The following is an 18,333-nucleotide window of genomic DNA, read 5'->3' as shown; positions in this document are numbered from 1 at the left end:
AGGCTGGTGATTTCCAAAGTTTTATGTAAGTGCCATACATTCTTATGGCTGGTTAAAATTTGGAATGTAGTGTTTGCTTATATATAAAAATACCCAAATCTTACATATTTGTATATACTTCTCAAATTATGCATATTTCATTTATATCTTTTCATAGGTATAAGTAATTTTTGTTTAGTTCTGATTGTTCTGAGTTTCCTTGAAATAATTCACTTGAAACAATGTACTTACATCTATACTAATTTAAAATGCTGGGAGGTGGGATGGAGAAAAAGGACAGAAAACATCTATATTCCTTCAGGGTATAATTAAAACCATCATAAAACACCAAAATTATTGTGATAACATATTATTATATGATTAAAATAACTATGTCAAAAATTCCAGTAGTTTCTTTTTAAATTTGGAGAGTCTTTATTCTGCTCATTACTTCTTAAGATTTCTCATCACACTCTTCCTAGCTCATTGTCCATTGTGCATATATGGAAGGAAGTCAAGTCTTTCTTTTTTCTAGATGTCTGAAATGCAGGTGATTTGAGAAACAGCTGGTTTAAACAGACTGAGAGTAATGGGTCTTTGGAAAACTGGGAGAGGTTGTGTGATACCCCCAAACATTCAAATGAAAGTGTTTTCTTAGAACGCTGGTGATGAAGGAAAACCTGTTCTGGGGCCAGGTCCTGCCCATGTGCTGATATTGGCGACTCCTGTTTCTCTTTTGTGTTGCCTCCTGGGCCATGGTATGTAAGAGCTGGAAGACCTGCATTGATGCAGGGGAAAGAGTCAACCAGGGTGATGGTTCCATGGAGGCCAGGCAGAAGGCAGGACCACAGATGGGCTGCCGGAGTCCTCTGGTTGGAGGAGTCCAGAGGTGCTGCAGGTCAGCAGGCCCATGGGGCCGAAAGGCAGAACCAAACTTGGTTGGTTGGATTGAGAAAGCAAATGAGTTCGTGGGAAACTGTTCAAACTGCCAGAGAGGAAGAAGTTGGAGACCATACGGAGACTCCAAGTATTTGCCTGTCTCACAAAAGGTGAGGGCCTTCCTTACCCTGTTTTTGCACCTTCTTCTTTGCTGCCATGCTTCTGATCCAGCCCACAGATAAGTGCAATAGTGGGCCTTGGAAACAGTGCTCATTGGTACATAAATGGAGAACAGAGCATCTCGTGGTGAAAAGGGGCTTGACTTGGGTGTGAAACAGTCAAGGGAGCAAAGGTCCATTCCCTCCGTATGGCAGGCAGGAAAGAGATGGGAGCTGCTGTTCTGGCTGTTTGAAGGGGTCGGTTCTCAGACCAAGTAGGTAACATTGTGGCTGATGTAGCGTGTGCTGTGGGGTGCAGCCCATGCCCTGCCCTTCAATTCTGGGGCTCTCATTTCCCAGCTGCCCAGAGTGTCGCCTGCTAAAGGCTCACAGCTGAGACCCTCCCCAGCCAGCATCCTCAGCCCCAGGAATCTTCCTCCTCCTAGTTCTGCCCCCTCCCCGGGGTAGCCCAGTGCCAGAGAGTGGTTGATGCCTAGATACAGAGTTCTGGCCTTGGCCTCGATTTAGGACATCTCCCAAAGACCAGCCTGGCTTCAGAGACATAATTGGCTCCCAGTTCAGCATCTTTCTCTCTGCCCCATCCTGCTTCCCTCCCAATTGTTTCTAAGAGCACATCCCCCAATTCCTCTTACTGACAAAATTCCATCTGAAGTTGCTCCCTGTTAGCCTGACCTGTGATGCATGATGATACCAAGGCAGATGCAGTTATGGAGATGTGGAAATGAAACTTATTCCGTGTATTTGTGTGTGAGCCAATGTTCATGCACATCTGGTTGGAGTCTGTTTCCTGCTCTGTGGAGGGTGGCAGAGCAAGAGTGAGGTGGGCTGAGAATGAGGAATAGGAGAGGTCGGAGAACCGAGAGGAGAAGTCCTCGGAGCTTGTAGCTCAGGAAGACAGTGGAACTTACGGTATGGCTTGGACGTCCTTTCCTCATTGCCTGGATTGCAGCCAAACAGCTGCTCGCGTGGTGTGCGGCAGGGGGTCAGAAGAACTTGGTTTGGCTTTGGCACTTACTTGCTGAGACACTTTATTTTTGAAACCAAGTTGTCTCATTGGTGACTGGGGACAGTGTCAGTGTTGTCTATCTCCAGAGTTCGGTTAAGATCAGATGATATCTATAAAAGTATTCTAGAGAGCCCAATGGGCAATTTGGATGTGAGGGTTGAGCGAAAACACAGCTCTGGAGAAATCCAGAGTCATGGGCTGCAACTCAGTGCCACGCTTTGTCACCTTAGGCAAGTTGATTACCCTTGACAGCCCCAGTTTCCTTGTGTGTCATATTGGAGGTGGGGAGTGGGAAGAGATATTTCCTCATAGGTTCTTGCACAGTTGAAATCAGATAATGTGTGTAATAATGTATGCAAAATTATGTCTCCTCATGAATAGTTCTAAATCAGTTACAGTTATTATTATTAAAAATAAACTTAATGTTGCCCTACAAATAAGCTTGAGCACATGGTTTGGGGCTGACACCCAGGCAATCCCTGTGTGGCACTCACCAGCTCCTTTCTCATGTGGAAGTCCCTGCAACCAGCCCTGGGGCGACAGGTTCTGTGATGCAGTGTATCTTTCTTTGCAGGGAAGGTCGCTGGGGTAACACACAACCCCCTGGCCCCAGGCCTGAAGCAATCAGAAGCTGCAGAACCATCTGGCGCTCTGGGCGTGTCTCAGCTCAGAGTGCAGGTTTTCTTCGTGGCTAAGTGAACACTGTGCGCTAGGGTTGCATGGGTTTGTTTGCGACTGGGATTTCCAGCATTTGCTTCCCAAACCCTGTGATTTGACCTTATTTTTCAGATGTATTTTTTAAATTTCTTTTTTATCATTTCATCTCCATGTCAAATTTTAGAAATTTCAGTGTTAAAATTGGAGCTCTTTTTATATCTTCTTGAGAGGTCATGCACTCTAAAATAGAAAAGTAAAATTAGGTGCAGTTATTTTATTTCTGTTTGCATATTGAGAAAAATAATAGAGAGAAAAAGAAAATTTTTCTAGAGGGCAAGAATAAGAAATAAAATACAAAATCCCAAAATACGATTGTAATCTTTAACCTGCTTAAGACAAAGGACAGTGATTGAATTAAAAACCAAAATAACACGAAAACCCTGAACTCTGAAGGCACTACCTGTGGGAAAGTTCTGTTTATTTGGGAGAACTACATGTTCTTTAGAAGCCTACACTAAAAATTGGATATAGAATATATTAACACTGATCAACTACTTGTTCTTGTTTCCCCTATCCCAAATAAAACACTGTGTTTTGGTTGATTAAAAGACTAGTATTAAGGAAAATTTTGCGTTTATAAAGTGGTTGTATGAAGATGCTATTTCAGGACATTTTTCAATACCTGCCTTCCTTCTGCTGGGCTGGTATTGCTGAGCACTCACAACAGGAAAACATTGCAAAGTTGTGGTAGCTTTCTTGCAAAACCAGGAGAAATGTCACTCGTTACAACAGGGAGCTGCATGTGGCAAGTCTGTGTTGTGCAGCACTAGCTGAAGCTCTTCGTAAAGCTCTGTGTTCTCTGGTTGGAAATAATGCTTTACCAAGGAGATCATTCATATCTGATAAGCATTTGCCTTTATGTCTAATTGGGAGAAATCTTCCACGTAGAAGCAGCATATTCTCCTGCTGGTCTTCTAGAGAATATAATGGGTTGGCTCTCATTTTCTGCATGTCCACATTGCCTCTCATTTCATAACTGTGGTCTTTTTTGAATCCACTCGTTTATTTGTTGCTACATTTGTCCTTTCTTTGCAGTACATGTTCAGAACACGGGCTGTGCTCTACTTCTTTTTTGACTCCTGCCCTCTGTACTGGACTGCAAGGACCCACAGCTATCCTCTCAGCTTGCACCCACAGCTGGTCAGAGTGGGGTGCTGGCATACCTCAGAGGCACAATGACCTTTATTAAATAAATGAATCAAATAATCAGCAAATAAATCAGGTGGAAATTAAATCAAAATAAGACTCAGCCTTCCTAAATTTGGGCCATGGTTCTGTAAGTCTCTAGACTTTATTCCAGTTCCTAGATTGCTGACATATTTCTTAACCCCCAGGCTAATGATACCTCATCTCTCTATTTGGCCATGCTACTTTTGCAACCTGAACTCAATAAGAGGTATACATGAAAACATGAATTCAAGTGTCATACAGTCATAGGTAGGTATTTGATTAATTCACTACATGCTTATTTTCTTTTGCAATGTTTATATCCACAAATAGAGGAAGGAAAAAGTGAAAGGAAAGAAAGTTCTGTCAAAACTATTCAAATTGAAAAAAACTATTCATCTTTATTTAGAACTAGATGATATTGCAGAAGCTACTGGAATGGACTGTCACAATGAACTCGGCTGTTTCCATTGTTCATGATACTTATTACTTCGTTTCTCTTCATTATAGTTATTACTCTTCTATAGGACACACCTTTACCAGTGCACTTTTGTACTGTATACATAGTTCTTTATGCAAAGGTCTGAGTGGCCAGCTTTGTTTTCAAACTCAGAATCTTCTGGATTTTAGGAATATATGTTGAGCATACCACATATTATGTCATCTTTAATCATCAGTTTATAATCACAGACACTAATATTTCTGCTGAGAAAAGTATAAATTTTAACAGTAAGTGGGGCAAAAAAGATGATAAACAGTTTCTTCTCAATTCCCATTGTTGCCCACCAAAAATTATTTTATTAAAATTTTATGAAGTTGAGGGCTATTTAAGGATCCAAGTCTGATACCTCTATTACTTCCTTTCTCCCATACCCCACTCATACCTCATTAAAACTCCTCATTGAATGAAAGCATTTCTCCTGCTGTTGTTTGTGTAGAGTAACCTGTTGCCAGAGTCACCACCTGGCACATTGTCTAATCTAGGTGTCCTTACAAATCCAGCCATATTTAACTGCCTTCCAGCAAAATACATTAAAATTCTTACAATGTAATTTTTAAAATATCTGGCTGACTGGCATGTGCTATGTGCTTCCTGGTCATCAGGAATGGCTCAGACCACATTTCTGACTAATGGTAATCAACTGAAGCTGATCAGTTCTTTCTCATTTTGTTTTTTAAAGTTCTGAACAAAATTTTTAAGGGTTTAACACAGTAAAATAAACCAAGTACAATATCAGGATATCCACACCCTCTCCTCTCCTACCCGCTCCCTCCACATAAACCTAACCTTCCAGATTTGAATGACAGGGCATCTTGGACATCATAGGATATTTCATTCAGACTGGAAAAGTTGAGAAAAACACATAAATTTTTCAAATGATTATACCAGTTTATTCTCACTGTTAAAAATAGATGCTAAGGGCATAGTTTAGGCCAGGGATTCTAAACAGGGCTAATCTTTCCCCAGTAGAAATTTGGCAATATCTGGAGACATTTTTGACATCACAACCTGGGGCAGCAGAGAAAGTGGGGTGCTATTGACATTGACTAGGCAGAGGCCAAGGATGCTACTAAACATCCTGTAATACACAGGGCAACTTCTCACAACAAAGAACTGTCCTACCCAAAATGTCGGTTAGTGTGAGGTTGAGAAACACTAGCGTAGGAACTGAGATAATTATATTATTCTCATTCCTTATGCCTTAGATCTTAAGGGAGATGGTACTAAATTTTGCAAATGTAATCTAGTCATTGGTTTTACATACAAAAGAAATATAACTCCAATGCTATAACTCCAATGTTGCTTTTAAAAATCTTAAAAGCAACATGTCTTTACTAACATGTGCTTGGGAAAAGAGATCAAAGCAATGATTGGAGCACTTAGCATAGGCAGAACTCCCTAAAGGTTCTGTTTCCTAATTTTTTCCCTCAAGTTCACTCCTCTAATAGCTCTCAGTTTTCTTTCTTCCTCTCTTCTCTTTCATCTCCCGTTAATCTGTGCTGGATTGTGGGGGGAATAACCTCGGATGCTCTTGTTTCTTGCCATGTTTCTCCATTATTCATTTGATAAGAACATCAAAGGTCCAGGAGGAGATGGACCCGAACAAGCAAGCCTAGAATTCTTGTTTAGAAGACAGAGTGAAGGCGGAGGAGAAGCAGGATTAAGACATCAAAAGTGTGTGTGTGTGTGTGTGTGTGTGTGTGTGTGAGAGAGAGAGAGAGAGACAAGTAAATGCTTTTGTTTAGCTAGGCTTTACTGTGTAACAACTACTTTACAATTTTGTGGCTTAAAACAATCACAATATATTGTTTCTCATGATCTGTTGATTGGGTGGTTTGTTCACAGTGCAATATGGATGATTTTCTAAGGACACATACATAAGACGATGTGCTGGGCTGTGGGTGAGTCTTTAGGAATACCTGGATGGTGAAAATGCTTTCTTCCCACATGGAATTTGTGAACAGGTATATATGGGGGTAAGGGAAAAATTAATAAATGCATTAACCTTGAAGCCTAAGCCAAGTCTTGGCTGGCTTCACCTGGGTTGAGTTTGTCCTCAGATTCGCTGAAGTAGAAGGTCTGAGGTGTTTCTGGCTACTGGATTGGACATCTCCATTCTTTTTCATACAAACTTTTGTTTTGCTTTCCTTCCATGGTGGTTTTAGGACAGGGATTTAGGACATCTAAAAATAGAAACTGCAAGATTTCTAAAGGCCTAGAATCAGATGACAGAAAGTTGTTTTTGTTACATTATTGATCAAAGCAAGTGCAATATAAGATCAGGTTCAAGGAGAGAAGAAAATCAGCTCTATTCCTTGATGGAAGGAAGGGCAAAGCCACATTGCAAAGGAAGATGCTTATGGAAACTAGATAATTTTGTGGTCTTAATTTGAAATTTGTCTTTTTGTCACCATTGTTTATATTCTTTCTACATCAAAACACATGCATCCTCTCTCAAGACATCAAATGTCTCATCCAATTATGACCTCAAGTTCCAAGTTTAGTATCATGTGGTCTGCATCTGGCTCAGGTACAAATAAGGTTCTCGGGTATAAGTTCTCTCAATCTCCAGATTTATAAACTTCAAACAGATGTTACTTCTATTTACCCAACGTGCAATGATGAGACAGGCAATGAATAGCCGTTTCAGTAGAGGCTGCTGTCCAAAAAAGGCTGGTCATCATGGTCCACAGTCATTCTGGAATCCAGCCTGGCACATGCAGCTAGTTCTTTTAATTTAGGGACAAGGGACAGTCCCTGTCTTTTTGATAAGAAGTGGTTCATGTTTGTGGCTTATAGTTTTCTTAGCCTTCTTCCTAGCCATAAAAATTTCTGGTTCCAAAGTCCTCTTCTGATTTTGAACTGGCCTGTCCCTTAGTGGAAGCTGGTGGTGTTTTTGCTGAACAAATCCATTGCCTTCTTAAAAACCTTCTTGGAGTGCATTTCGTGTCCACCCAACCCAAAGTTTCAAACAAACTTTGGACCACATGTGAAGCTGCTGTGGGCAATGCTCTCAAGATCGTTAGATGCTGGTTTGTCCAGTTGATAAGGCCAGTGAGGCACTATCTTAAATCCTTCTGAGTTCTTAACAATGGGTCTTACAGATGCTCCCTTGACTTACTGTTAGTTTGAGTCTATTTTTCCTCTGCAGATCTTTTTTCAGGAGAGAAAGCCAATGACAAACCATAATATTTTCCAATCCACTACTATATATGCTCCATGTTTCCTCTTAATTCTGCCCACAAATTAAAAAGTTTCCTCTTTGGTTTACCTCTTGCCCCTCTAGTACCTTAGAAGAAGCCAATTGACACTTTTAGTTTTCTGCTGGGAAACTCTCTAGCCAGATGCACAGGTTCAAGTTACTGCAGATGATAGACTATATAATACACGAACTATGGTTCTAGCTCCAGCCTCCTAGAGCCGCCCCCTCAGTGTTCATTCGGCCTCCAGGAGCAGGCTCTTGGTGCCCTCCAGCATCCTTCTTCACCGGGTCCCAAAGCCAACACCACACATTTTAGACTTTTGTTCAAGCAGCACTACACTCTCAGTAGCAATTTCTGTTTCACTTAGCCTCTGTGAAACCACCACCAAAACTTGGTGGCTTAAATCAATAACACAGTATGATGTCTCGTGTTTCTCTGTGGGGGTTAGTGTTTTCTTTGCTGGCTGTGCCTGGGCTCACGTTGGGGGCCGCATTCAGCAAGAGCACCAGCATGGCTTTCTCCTGCATGGGTGCCGGTGGAGTCGGTTCTCCTCCAAGGGACTTCCTTCCTCTAGGACATCAGACCAGCTTCACTGTGTGCTGGTCTTGGGGCAAAGCTAAGAGAACCAAAGCGGAACCTCAGGGCCTCTCAAGGCCCAGCCTCGGTGTTCACATATAATCAATCCTTTTAGCCACATGATTTTTCAAAGCATGTCTCTAAGTTGGCCCAGGCTTGTGGGATGGGGAAATCAACTACATTCTAGTAGGAGAAGCAGCCAAGTGATAGGGCAATGGGTGTGCTGACCAGGATGTGGGGAGTTTGTGGGCCTGTTTTACCATCAGCCACAGCCTTGATCTTGAAAATGTGTTTTCATTTATATGTTTAACTTAAAAAGCTAAACATTGGGTAGTTATAAGCTGTTTCTTTCATTGTGTTGAACTAATTATTCATTATGTTGAAATATTCAACATAATATACCTTAGACCCTAGACCCTACTTATGTATAACAGAATTGGCGGTGGAATTTAGTAATTTTACACCTATAATTGGAATCATCTCAGTCTGATCCCAAAACAAATCATTCGTCTTATGTCATCTGATTATGGCTGTTATTTAATTAATAGTAATTACATCGTCACCCTATTTTTTTGTAGTTTTGTTCCTTTGTAGCCACATCATTTTGTTGTGTCGAAGAATTCAATCTCTATGTTTTTAAATTTCTTCTAACTTTTTGATTAAGACAAATCCTTCTGTATCACAAATGACAAAAAAGAAATCTTACGTTACCAGGTACAGTCAGGAACAATATGACTAGAAATGTACAATTTGAGTAAATTAACATTTACATTTTCAGGTAAATGCATTGAAATGCACAAGACGTTTTTAAGCCATCGCTGCCATTAAAGTGCCTAAAGTGTATAATAATAATCTTTAAAGACCCCAAAAGGTTTATCATAACCTGTTACAAACTGAATATATTAATCAAAAATAAGAATGTACCAATACATGGTACTCTAATATTTTTGTCAGATGTGAAAATTTCAGAGTCAACAACTATATCTAATCATTCAAACAGCTCTTTTCTTGGTTTTTCTATACTCAGGATGACATTGAGTTCAGTATTTTGTTCTTCATGATTGCTTATGATTCTGATAAACATGTACCATATTTATGTGGATGCCCATATGTGAAATACTATATCCTTCAAGAATAAATTCTAAGAGAGGAATTTGTTAAGTATATTAAAATATGTTAATTTCAATCACTGTTAGCATTTTTTTAAATACCATCAGTTAAAAGGGTATTTATTGGCACATATTTAAACATTTATAAAATTTAATAATGATATCTAAAAGCTAGTAATCATAAGATTCTTTTTTTGTTTACATAATATATTACATGTGGTAAATTCATTATATGTGGTAAAATGAAAACACCACAACATATTTCTAGGCAGCCAATTTTTAGTGGCTGGTTGCAAAGGCCCCAAAGAACCCAGGCCCCCTCTACTTCAGCTCTTCCAGGTCTGTGAGTCACTCAGGGCAAACCGCAGTTGTGTGAAATCACCACATCACTGTCAGTTATGAGTCATCAGGAGAAAACTTGCCTATAATTAGGTGTGACAGTTTCTTGATGGTCAAATATCATCACACTTTTTAAGTTGGGCTTTGTTTCCGCGTGTGTCATGATCTTGTCCTGAAATGTCAAAATACTGAGGACATTTAGAAACACAGCAAAGAAATACAAAAATTGAATCTCACAGCCAGCTCCCTTTATCTTTTACTCATTTCTAGAAAGGGATATACATTGCCTTGGAATTTGGGGATTATTTCTTATAACAGAAGTAATCCAGGACCGTGTGCATGCAATAACCTTCCTATATAGACATTGCCCAAGGCCCAGCAGCCTCCAACTCCTGAGGTCTGATGCAGAACCAGTGATAAAGCCCCAAGGGAACTAGAGAACCTTCATAACTAGTGCCATCTCTTCCCCCAACACATATATATGGCACTGACCTTTAAGAGAATCCAGATTCAAGTTACAGGAGAGGGAGGCAGTGTGAACTGCATCTGTCCCAAATACTCACCTGGGCCAATACCTGTCCTTAGGTCAGAGCCTATTGAGTTTCCCGTCTGAGAATACCCACCTCCTGATCTGGCTTCTTAAATGCCACCTCTTCTCTGTGCTGAAGTCGTCATCTCATCCAGAAATTTCATGATGCCTTTTGCAGCCGGCTTGAATTCTCTTAATCTTCTCTCTCAAGCCTGCTGGTTCTATTTGTTTTCCTTTTTAGGCTAGTGGCGTTGCCATTTAGTCACCCAAGATAAAAATGTAGAAAGCACCCAAAGCTCCCGTCTCCCGTCTCCCTTTTGAGTTGTCTCGGTTCCCTTGCAGCCACCTCCTGCATCTGGCCCCTGTTGGTGCCGTCCTGGAACAGCATCCGCCACCTTCAACGTGCGTCCTGGCCGTGTGCTCCCAATCGTTCTCCCAGCTCCCGGCCTCCTCTCCCTTCTAGTAAACCTCTACACTGCCATCAGAATCTGTGTTTATGTGTCTCCGGTCTCCTATGGTCATGACTTTGTCCTGTCCAAAACCACCAAGGCTTCCCCTTTGACTATCTAACTCTTTGGCATGTTAGTCGAAGGTTTTAATAATCCGGTTCTTGACTATTTTCTAAACTCACCTTCAGTCCCCTCTTAAATCTTCACTTATAATCCAACCCAAACATGCTACCCTTTACAAAATAGCCACCTCTCTTTCCTAGGGTTCTCTTCCATCAAATTATCTGCTGATGTTCAACATCATAGCACCTCCTTCTGTAGTTTCTCCGGGCCTTCTAGCCCATTTCACTACCTTACAGAGAATTACTTGTTCCTGTATTTATTTTCCCTCAGCACTTTCTATGTTCCTTTATTACAATAGCTGACACATTGCTTTGAGCTATAGTTTATAGCAATATAAACATAACTGTCTCTTGCATCATATTACCATTTCCTTAGGGCAGGGCCTGTTTCTTAGTTTCCAGTACTGCCAGTATTTCCCTAACAGCATTCATTAGACTGTGTTTACTGTATTGTACAATATGTTCTTGTACCCTTTATTAAATATTCACCATGAAGGCTTGGATGTTTTTTCAGGAATCTCTATTCTCTTTCTTTGATCTATATGTCTGTTTTTATCCTAGTACCATGATGTTTTGATTACTGTGGCCTTGTAATATAGTTTGATATCAGGTAGAGTGATACCTCCAACTTTGTTCTCCTTTCTCAAGGTTGCTGAGAATATTCAGAGTCTTTTGTGGTTCTATGTACATTTTTGGAATATTTTTCTAGTTCTGTGAAATATACCATTGGTATTTTAACTAGATCTGAGTTAAATCTATAAATTGCTTTGGGTAGTATGGATGTTTTAATGATGTTAATGTTTTTTATTTGTGAACACAATATACGCTTTCATTTATTTTTATCTTTCTCATTTTTTTTCTCAGTGTCTTATAATTTTCTGAGTACAGGTTTTTTATCTCTTTGGTTAAGTGTATTCCCAAATACCTTGTTTTTTTTGTTGTTGCAAATGAAAATGGAATTGTTTTCTTAGTTTCCTTTTCTGATAGTTCATTATTGGTGTATAAAAATGCCACTGATTTCTAAATATTAATTTTGTATCTTGCTACTTTACTGAATTCATTTGTCAGTTCTAGAAGTTTTTTGGTGGAGCCTTTAGGGTTTTCTATATACAGTAATATATCACCAGCAAATAATGACACTTTTACTTTTTTATTTCCAAAGTGAATGCCTCATTTCTTTTTCTTATCTGATTACAGTGGCCTAAATTTTGGCACTCTGTTGAATAGGAGTGGTGAAAGCAGACTTCCTTTTCTTGCTCCTGATCATAAGGGAAATGCTTGTAGATTTGCCCATCGAGGATGATACTGGCAGTGGGTTTGTCATATATGGCCTTTATTATGTTGATGTATGTTCCCTCTATTCCTTCTTTGCTGAGAGTTTGTATCACAGATAGGTGCTGAAATTTATCAAATGCCTTTTTTGCATCTGTTGATGTAATCATGTGATTTTATTCTTTATTTATATATATGTGGTATAGCACGTGTATTGATATGCAGATATTGTATCAACCTTGTATCAACCCAGAATAAATCCCACTTGATTATGGTATATGATATTTTTAATGTATTGCTGGATCTGGTTTGCTAATATTTTGTTGAGGATTTTTGCATCTATGTCTATCAGGGCTACTGGTGTACAATTTTCTTTCTTTGCAGTGTTTTTGCCTGGTTTTGTAATTAGAATAATGCTGACCTCATGAAATGAGCTCAGAAGTCTTTCCTCTTCTTGAAAGATTTTTGGAATAGTTCGAGAAGGATAGATGTTCTTCTTTGAGTGTTTGGTAAGCCATCTAGTCCAGGACATTTATTTGCTGGGAGTTGTTTGATTATTGCTTTGATTTAATTAATTGTAATTGGTCTATTTCAATTTTGTTATTTCCCTGATTTAGGTTTGGAAGACTGTATGTTTCTAGTAATTTATCCATTTCATCTAGGTCATCCAGTTTTTTTGGCATGTAGTTGTTCATGAATTTTCTTATAATCCTTTGTTATTTCTGTGGTGTCAGTTGTTACTTCTCCTCTTTCATTTCTGATTTTATTTATTTAAGCCCTCTCTCTTTTTTTTCTTTTGAGTCTGGTTAAATGTTGTCACTCTTGTTTATCTTTTCAAAAAAACAGCTCTTGGTTTCACTGAACTTTTGTGCTTTTTTTAAATCTTGACCCTTTTTTCCACTCTAATCTGTATTATTTCTTCCTTCTGCTTACTTTGATTTTTTTTTTTTTGGTTGCTATGTTCTACTACTTTTAGATGTAAAGTCAAATTTTCAATTTGAGATTTTTCTTGCTTATTGAGGAAGGCCTGTAATACTATGAATTTTCCTCTCAGGACTGTTTGCAGTGTGTCCTATAACTTTTGTGTTCTGTGTTCATTTTCATTTGTCTCAGGATAACTTGATTTGTTTCTTTATTTCATTGTCTACCCATTCATAGTTTAGTAATATGTTATTTAGCCTCCATGTCTTTGTGTTTTCAGTTTTTTTCTTTAAATCGATTTCTAGTTTCATAGCATTGTGGTTGGAGAAGGTGCTTGATGTGATTTCAATTTTCTTAAATTCATTGTCTTGTTTTGTATCCTAAAATGTGGTCTCTTCTAGAGGATGTTTCACGTGCACTTGAAAAAACGGTATATTCTGTTGCTTTGGGATGAAATGCTCTGTAAATATCATTTAAGTAGATCTTGTCTAGTGTGACATTGAAGGCAGCTATTTCCTTGTTGATTTTTTTGTTTGGCGGATCTCGCTATTGATGTCAATGGAGTGTTAAAATCCCCTCCTATAACTGTTTTGCTGTAAATCACCCCCTTTATGTACATCAAGATTTTCTTTATATATTTAGGTGCTCTTATTTTGGGTGCATAAATGTTAACTAGGGTTACACCCTCTTGTTGGATTGATCCCTTTATCATTATGTCATGTCCTTGTTTGTCTCTTCTACAGCTTTGTTTTAAAGTCTATTTTGTCGGAAATGAGTATTGCTGCACTAGGTTTTTCCCCTTTCCCTTTGTGTGGAGTATCTTTTCCATCTTTTTACTTTTAGTCTATGCATATCTTTTGTTCCGAGGTGGGCCTCTGGTAGACAGCATATATATTGGCCTTGTTTTCTAGCCATTCAGCTACTCTACATCTTGACTGGAGCATTTATACCATTTACATGTAAAGTAATTATTGATAGGTGCTCGTTTATTGCCATTCAATTTTTTAGACCTATGTTCCCCTCTCCCTTTCCCTCTTTGCTTTTTTTTGCTTCTTAAAAAAAGACCCTTTGGGCCCTGGCTGGTGTAGCTCAGTGGATTGAGCACGGGACTGCAAACCAGAGGATCACGGTTCGATTCCCAGTCAGGGCACATGCCTGGGTTGCAGGCCGGTTCCCAGCAGGGGACACACAAGAGGCAACCATACATTGATATTCTCCCCCTCTCTCCTTCCCTTCCCCTCTAAAGATAAATAAATAAAATCTTTTTTAAAAAAAGACCCTTTAACATTTCGTACAATATTTGTTTGAAGGCAATAAAACTCCTTCAGTGGCTTTTTTTTTCTTCCCTCTGGGAAATGCTTTATTTCACCTTCAATTTTAAATGATAGCCTTTCTGGGTAGAGTAATCTTGGCTGCAGGTTCTTGTTTTTCATCATTTTAAATATTTAATGCCGTTTTGTTTCTGGCCTGAAGTATTGCTGTTGGGAAATCAGTGCTGACATCTTTATGGGAGCTCCCTCGTGGGCAACTGTCTTTTTCTCGCTGTTCTTAAGATTCTCTTTTTACCTTTACCCTTTACATTTTAACAATGATATATATATATATAAAAAGCTTTGACACTTTTTTGTTTGTTGTATTTCTGTCAGAGGACTTGATTCTCCAAGGTGAAGTCTTAAGTCAAATCCCAATATATGGAACAGGTCATAATGAATCGGGAGCGCTCGGAGCACAGCACCTGTCCTCTTTGAGCACCAGGGTCCTCCTGTTTTCCCAAAGACTTAAAAATTTAACACAGCATTCACTTACTATCTCCAAACTTCGGTGGGTCAGGAATCCATACACAGTTTAAATGTATCGTCTGCTCAGGGTCTCAAATATCTGCACTCAGGGTGTCAGCTGGCTGCATTCCTGTCTGAACTAGGGAGGGACCCACTTTCTAACTCATTCAGGGTGTTAACAGAAATAATTTCCTTGCTGCAGTGAAGACTCAGAGCCCTGGCTTCTCACTGGCTTTTGGCGGGAGGACCTGCCCATCCTCCCTCCTAAAGGCAGCCCACACTTTCCTGCCACGTGGCCCTCCCCATGGTATTCACAGCCCTCTGTGTTCGCTTCTTCAAGCCAGCAGGAGAATCTCCCCCTCCAGTCAGCTACGGTGGAATCTTACATAAAGTAGTATGTTCAGGGGTGTGGCATCCCATCACCTTTGCCAAAAGCAAGTCAGAGGTTCTGCCTGCAGTCTGCTTACGTGAAGGTGTGGACTCCACAAGGGGGAATCTTTGGCGGTCACCCAAGAGAGTGTTCATCATTCTCCCGATCTGGGTGAAGTACCTGTATGCCCAATGTGTCCAGCTCTGTCATATGGCACTGCTGTATAACCCTAGACTCTGCACATGTCCTTGCTTGTCTGTCTCCACCTCCAGATAATTCATGGTAGAGATGTTGCCTTATTCGTCTCTTTGTATCCCTTTGTGAGTAGCATAAAACTTGGCACTTAGTTGATCTCAGTGAACTTTTTAGAAACAGCTTTATTGAGACATAATCGTTCAGTGAACTTCCAATAAGTTAATGAAGATAAACATAGAGCTAACATAAATTTTAAACCACTTGCTAATAAATCTTAAAGGAATAGCCTAATTGATTAATATATTGAAATAGCATCAACTGTTCTTTTAAGCAATGATTGGTAAAACTGAATTAGAAGGTCAAATAATATTCCAGTTACTTCTGGAGTTGTGTAACTATGAATATGAATATTTTCATGATATAACTTCATGTCATACTGTATTATCTAATAAGATTTTTTTTCTTCTAGATGAGCAAGAGATTGTACAAAAACGCACTTTCACAAAATGGATCAACTCTCATCTGGCCAAGGTAAAGGAAACTACCCAGAGTTCTGGGTTTACTTAGTTTGAGTCCATAAGTCGTTGAGCACACAGCAGAAAGGAATGGTTCTTTCTCCGTGGTCACAGTCATTCATCAGTGATGTTGTCAGTCTTATCAGTTTGACCGTCGCCTGCACACAGCATTAGCTCACAGCCCCTCTGGGGAGAAACGAACGGATAGCTAGAGTCAGGAGCAGTTATGTCACGTCAGTTCCAGGAATCTTGATGAAATATTTATCCAGCCATTTCTTCTGTGCTAACGCGTGTGCCATATGAAAAGGAGAATTGGTGCTGGATTTTCATTTTTGTGTTTGTTTAGACTGAGAACAGAGAGAAGAAAGGAGTCGTGTGCTCTGAGCAAAGAATTTTACCTGAGGAGTTCAAAACAGTGTCTTGTCTCCCCTCACAGGTATTTTAACTGAAAAGTAAATGTGAGGCCAAGACACTAAAAAAACTAATCATTCCAAGATTGACGATGACATTAGGTTGTATTTGTACACTGTGATGACTTTGAACATGAAAACAAATATAAAACAAATTCCAATATAGCTACATTATAATAAAATTAATCTCTTATAATTCTTTTTTTTAAAGATTTTATTTCTTTATCTTTAGAAGGGAAGGGAAGGAGAGAGGGAGAGAAATATCAATGTATGGTTGCCTCTCGTGGGTCCCCTTCCAGGAGCTGGCCTGCAACACAGGCATGTGCCCTGACTGGGAATTGAACCGCAATCGTCTGGTTCACAGGCCCGCACTCAATCCACTGAGCTACCCCAGCCAAGGCTAATCTCTTATAATTCTGATGAAGAAATATGCAAGCCAAAAAATTGCATTTGCAAAAATAAATACTGAATACAAGACAATTGTCTGGCCTTAGTTAGAGGATCCTTTTGCTGAGAACCTGTGGGCAGTTTTGATAAGGGATTCTCCCAAAGTCTCTTATAGTTCAGAAGCAAACAAAACAAGAAAATATATTTCAGTCCCATGGTACAAATTAACTGCTTACTGTGTGTCCATAAGAGGCTTTGGAGATAGAAAGACAATGTTGATAAGACATTTTCCCAGGCCTTGAAAAGCTCACAGTCCAGCCAAACCGAAGACTAGAACGATGTATCTGTATACAGGGTGAATTGGGATGGTGTCTCTTGTAATCTCCTTCCAAAGCCACTTGATGAAAAGGGAATTCTCTGGACGAGAGGCTGCGTGCAGATTCTGCCCCGTGAAAAGGCAGAAAGTGCCTCTCATTTCTCAGGTCTTGGCTGGTGCCAGCCAGCAATCACTTACACTACAGAAATGTCACCCATTGGGAAGGTTATTATTTTATTTGTTTAGATTTAATTTATTAATTTTTAAAGAGGGGAAAGGAGGGAGAAAGAGAGGAAGAGAAACATCAGTATGTGGTTGCCTCTTGTGCCCCCCACACCAAGGACCTGGCCCACAACCCAGGTATGTGCCCTGACTGGGACTCAAACCTGCAACCCTTTGGGTCACAGGCTGGCACTCAATCCACTGAGACTTACCATCCAGGGATATTTTTTTCTAAAATGAAAATAGAGTTTTTTTTTATATTGTTAAAAGATTACATACTGATTATAAATAATAGTAACAACAAACCTCTTATAAGTGTAAAGAAAGTAAAAATCGCCTCAAATCTCACAGGTCTGATATAGTCATCATGAACATATTAATTTCCACTTTTCTACACAGAGACACATAATTTCACAAAAATGGTTCTGTAAGATACTGATCTGTATGCCTCTATTTCACAGAGCAAATCTCTCCATGACAATAGTTACAGAGCTGCATAGTCATTTCGATGGATGGATAATTTTTGCTGTAAATATAAAAAATTATTGATACATCATAAATTACTCACTAGCCTACAGATGGTCATTTGTGTCTTTTCCAATTGTTCAGTATTATATAGAGTACGACCTTGAAAGTCCTTGAGCCCACATCTTTGTATACTTGTGTGATTTTTTTTTAGGATAAACTTCTAGAAGTGAGTGGCTAGTCAACAGATACATTTATAATCTAATATGTACCAAGACCTCAGGTGAATGCCCGTTCCTTACCCCATAACCCATCTTAAAGTTAACGGTGATTTCTAACCTGATTGGTGAAAATAATTTAAAATTAATTTTTTATTTAAAAAATAGTTTGAGTACCTTTGTGAAAGTCTTTAAAGTAAAATTCTTGGGACACACTTCTCTATGTACCGCACACTCAAAAAGAAGGACAATCTGCATGTGTGCCATGGCATACAGTGTGTGACGGGCCTTTGTAGAGCAAGGACCTTCCCAGGGTTTATTTTCAAATCTGTTTTGCAACTCTGCGTTGTTATTGTTTCACGTTACATAGTTATGTGGTAGCTGACTGTGGAGATAGGCTTTGCAAATGTGTGTATTTTTTCTGTGCTCTCCCAGCCCTGCTTCGTGACCTCGCCCTGCTACTTCCTATCTAAATGTCCAGCCCTACCTTTCCTGTGTGGTGCAAGCC

General features: G+C 39.5%; 1 protein-coding gene across 8 annotated transcripts in view; it reads left to right on the top strand.

The window, feature by feature from the left end:
• Positions 1–18,333, top strand: part of SYNE1 (spectrin repeat containing nuclear envelope protein 1) — a 407,591-nt gene that overhangs the window by 53,743 nt on the left and 335,515 nt on the right. For all 8 annotated transcript variants that reach the window (XM_037051212.1, XM_037051453.1, XM_037051603.1 and 5 more), the window contains exon 3: positions 15,762–15,823. In XM_037051212.1, coding sequence (XP_036907107.1) covers positions 15,762–15,823 — 62 coding nt within the window. The remainder of the gene's footprint in view (positions 1–15,761; positions 15,824–18,333) is intronic.

The sequence above is a fragment of the Sturnira hondurensis genome, unplaced genomic scaffold, assembly GCF_014824575.4.
Source record: "Sturnira hondurensis isolate 20B ecotype Veracruz unplaced genomic scaffold, ASM1482457v3 Scaffold0000167, whole genome shotgun sequence".
Lineage (NCBI taxonomy): Eukaryota > Metazoa > Chordata > Mammalia > Chiroptera > Phyllostomidae > Sturnira > Sturnira hondurensis.
The sequence above is the reverse complement of the archived record's forward strand: the minus strand, read 5'-3'. Positions and strand labels throughout refer to the sequence as shown.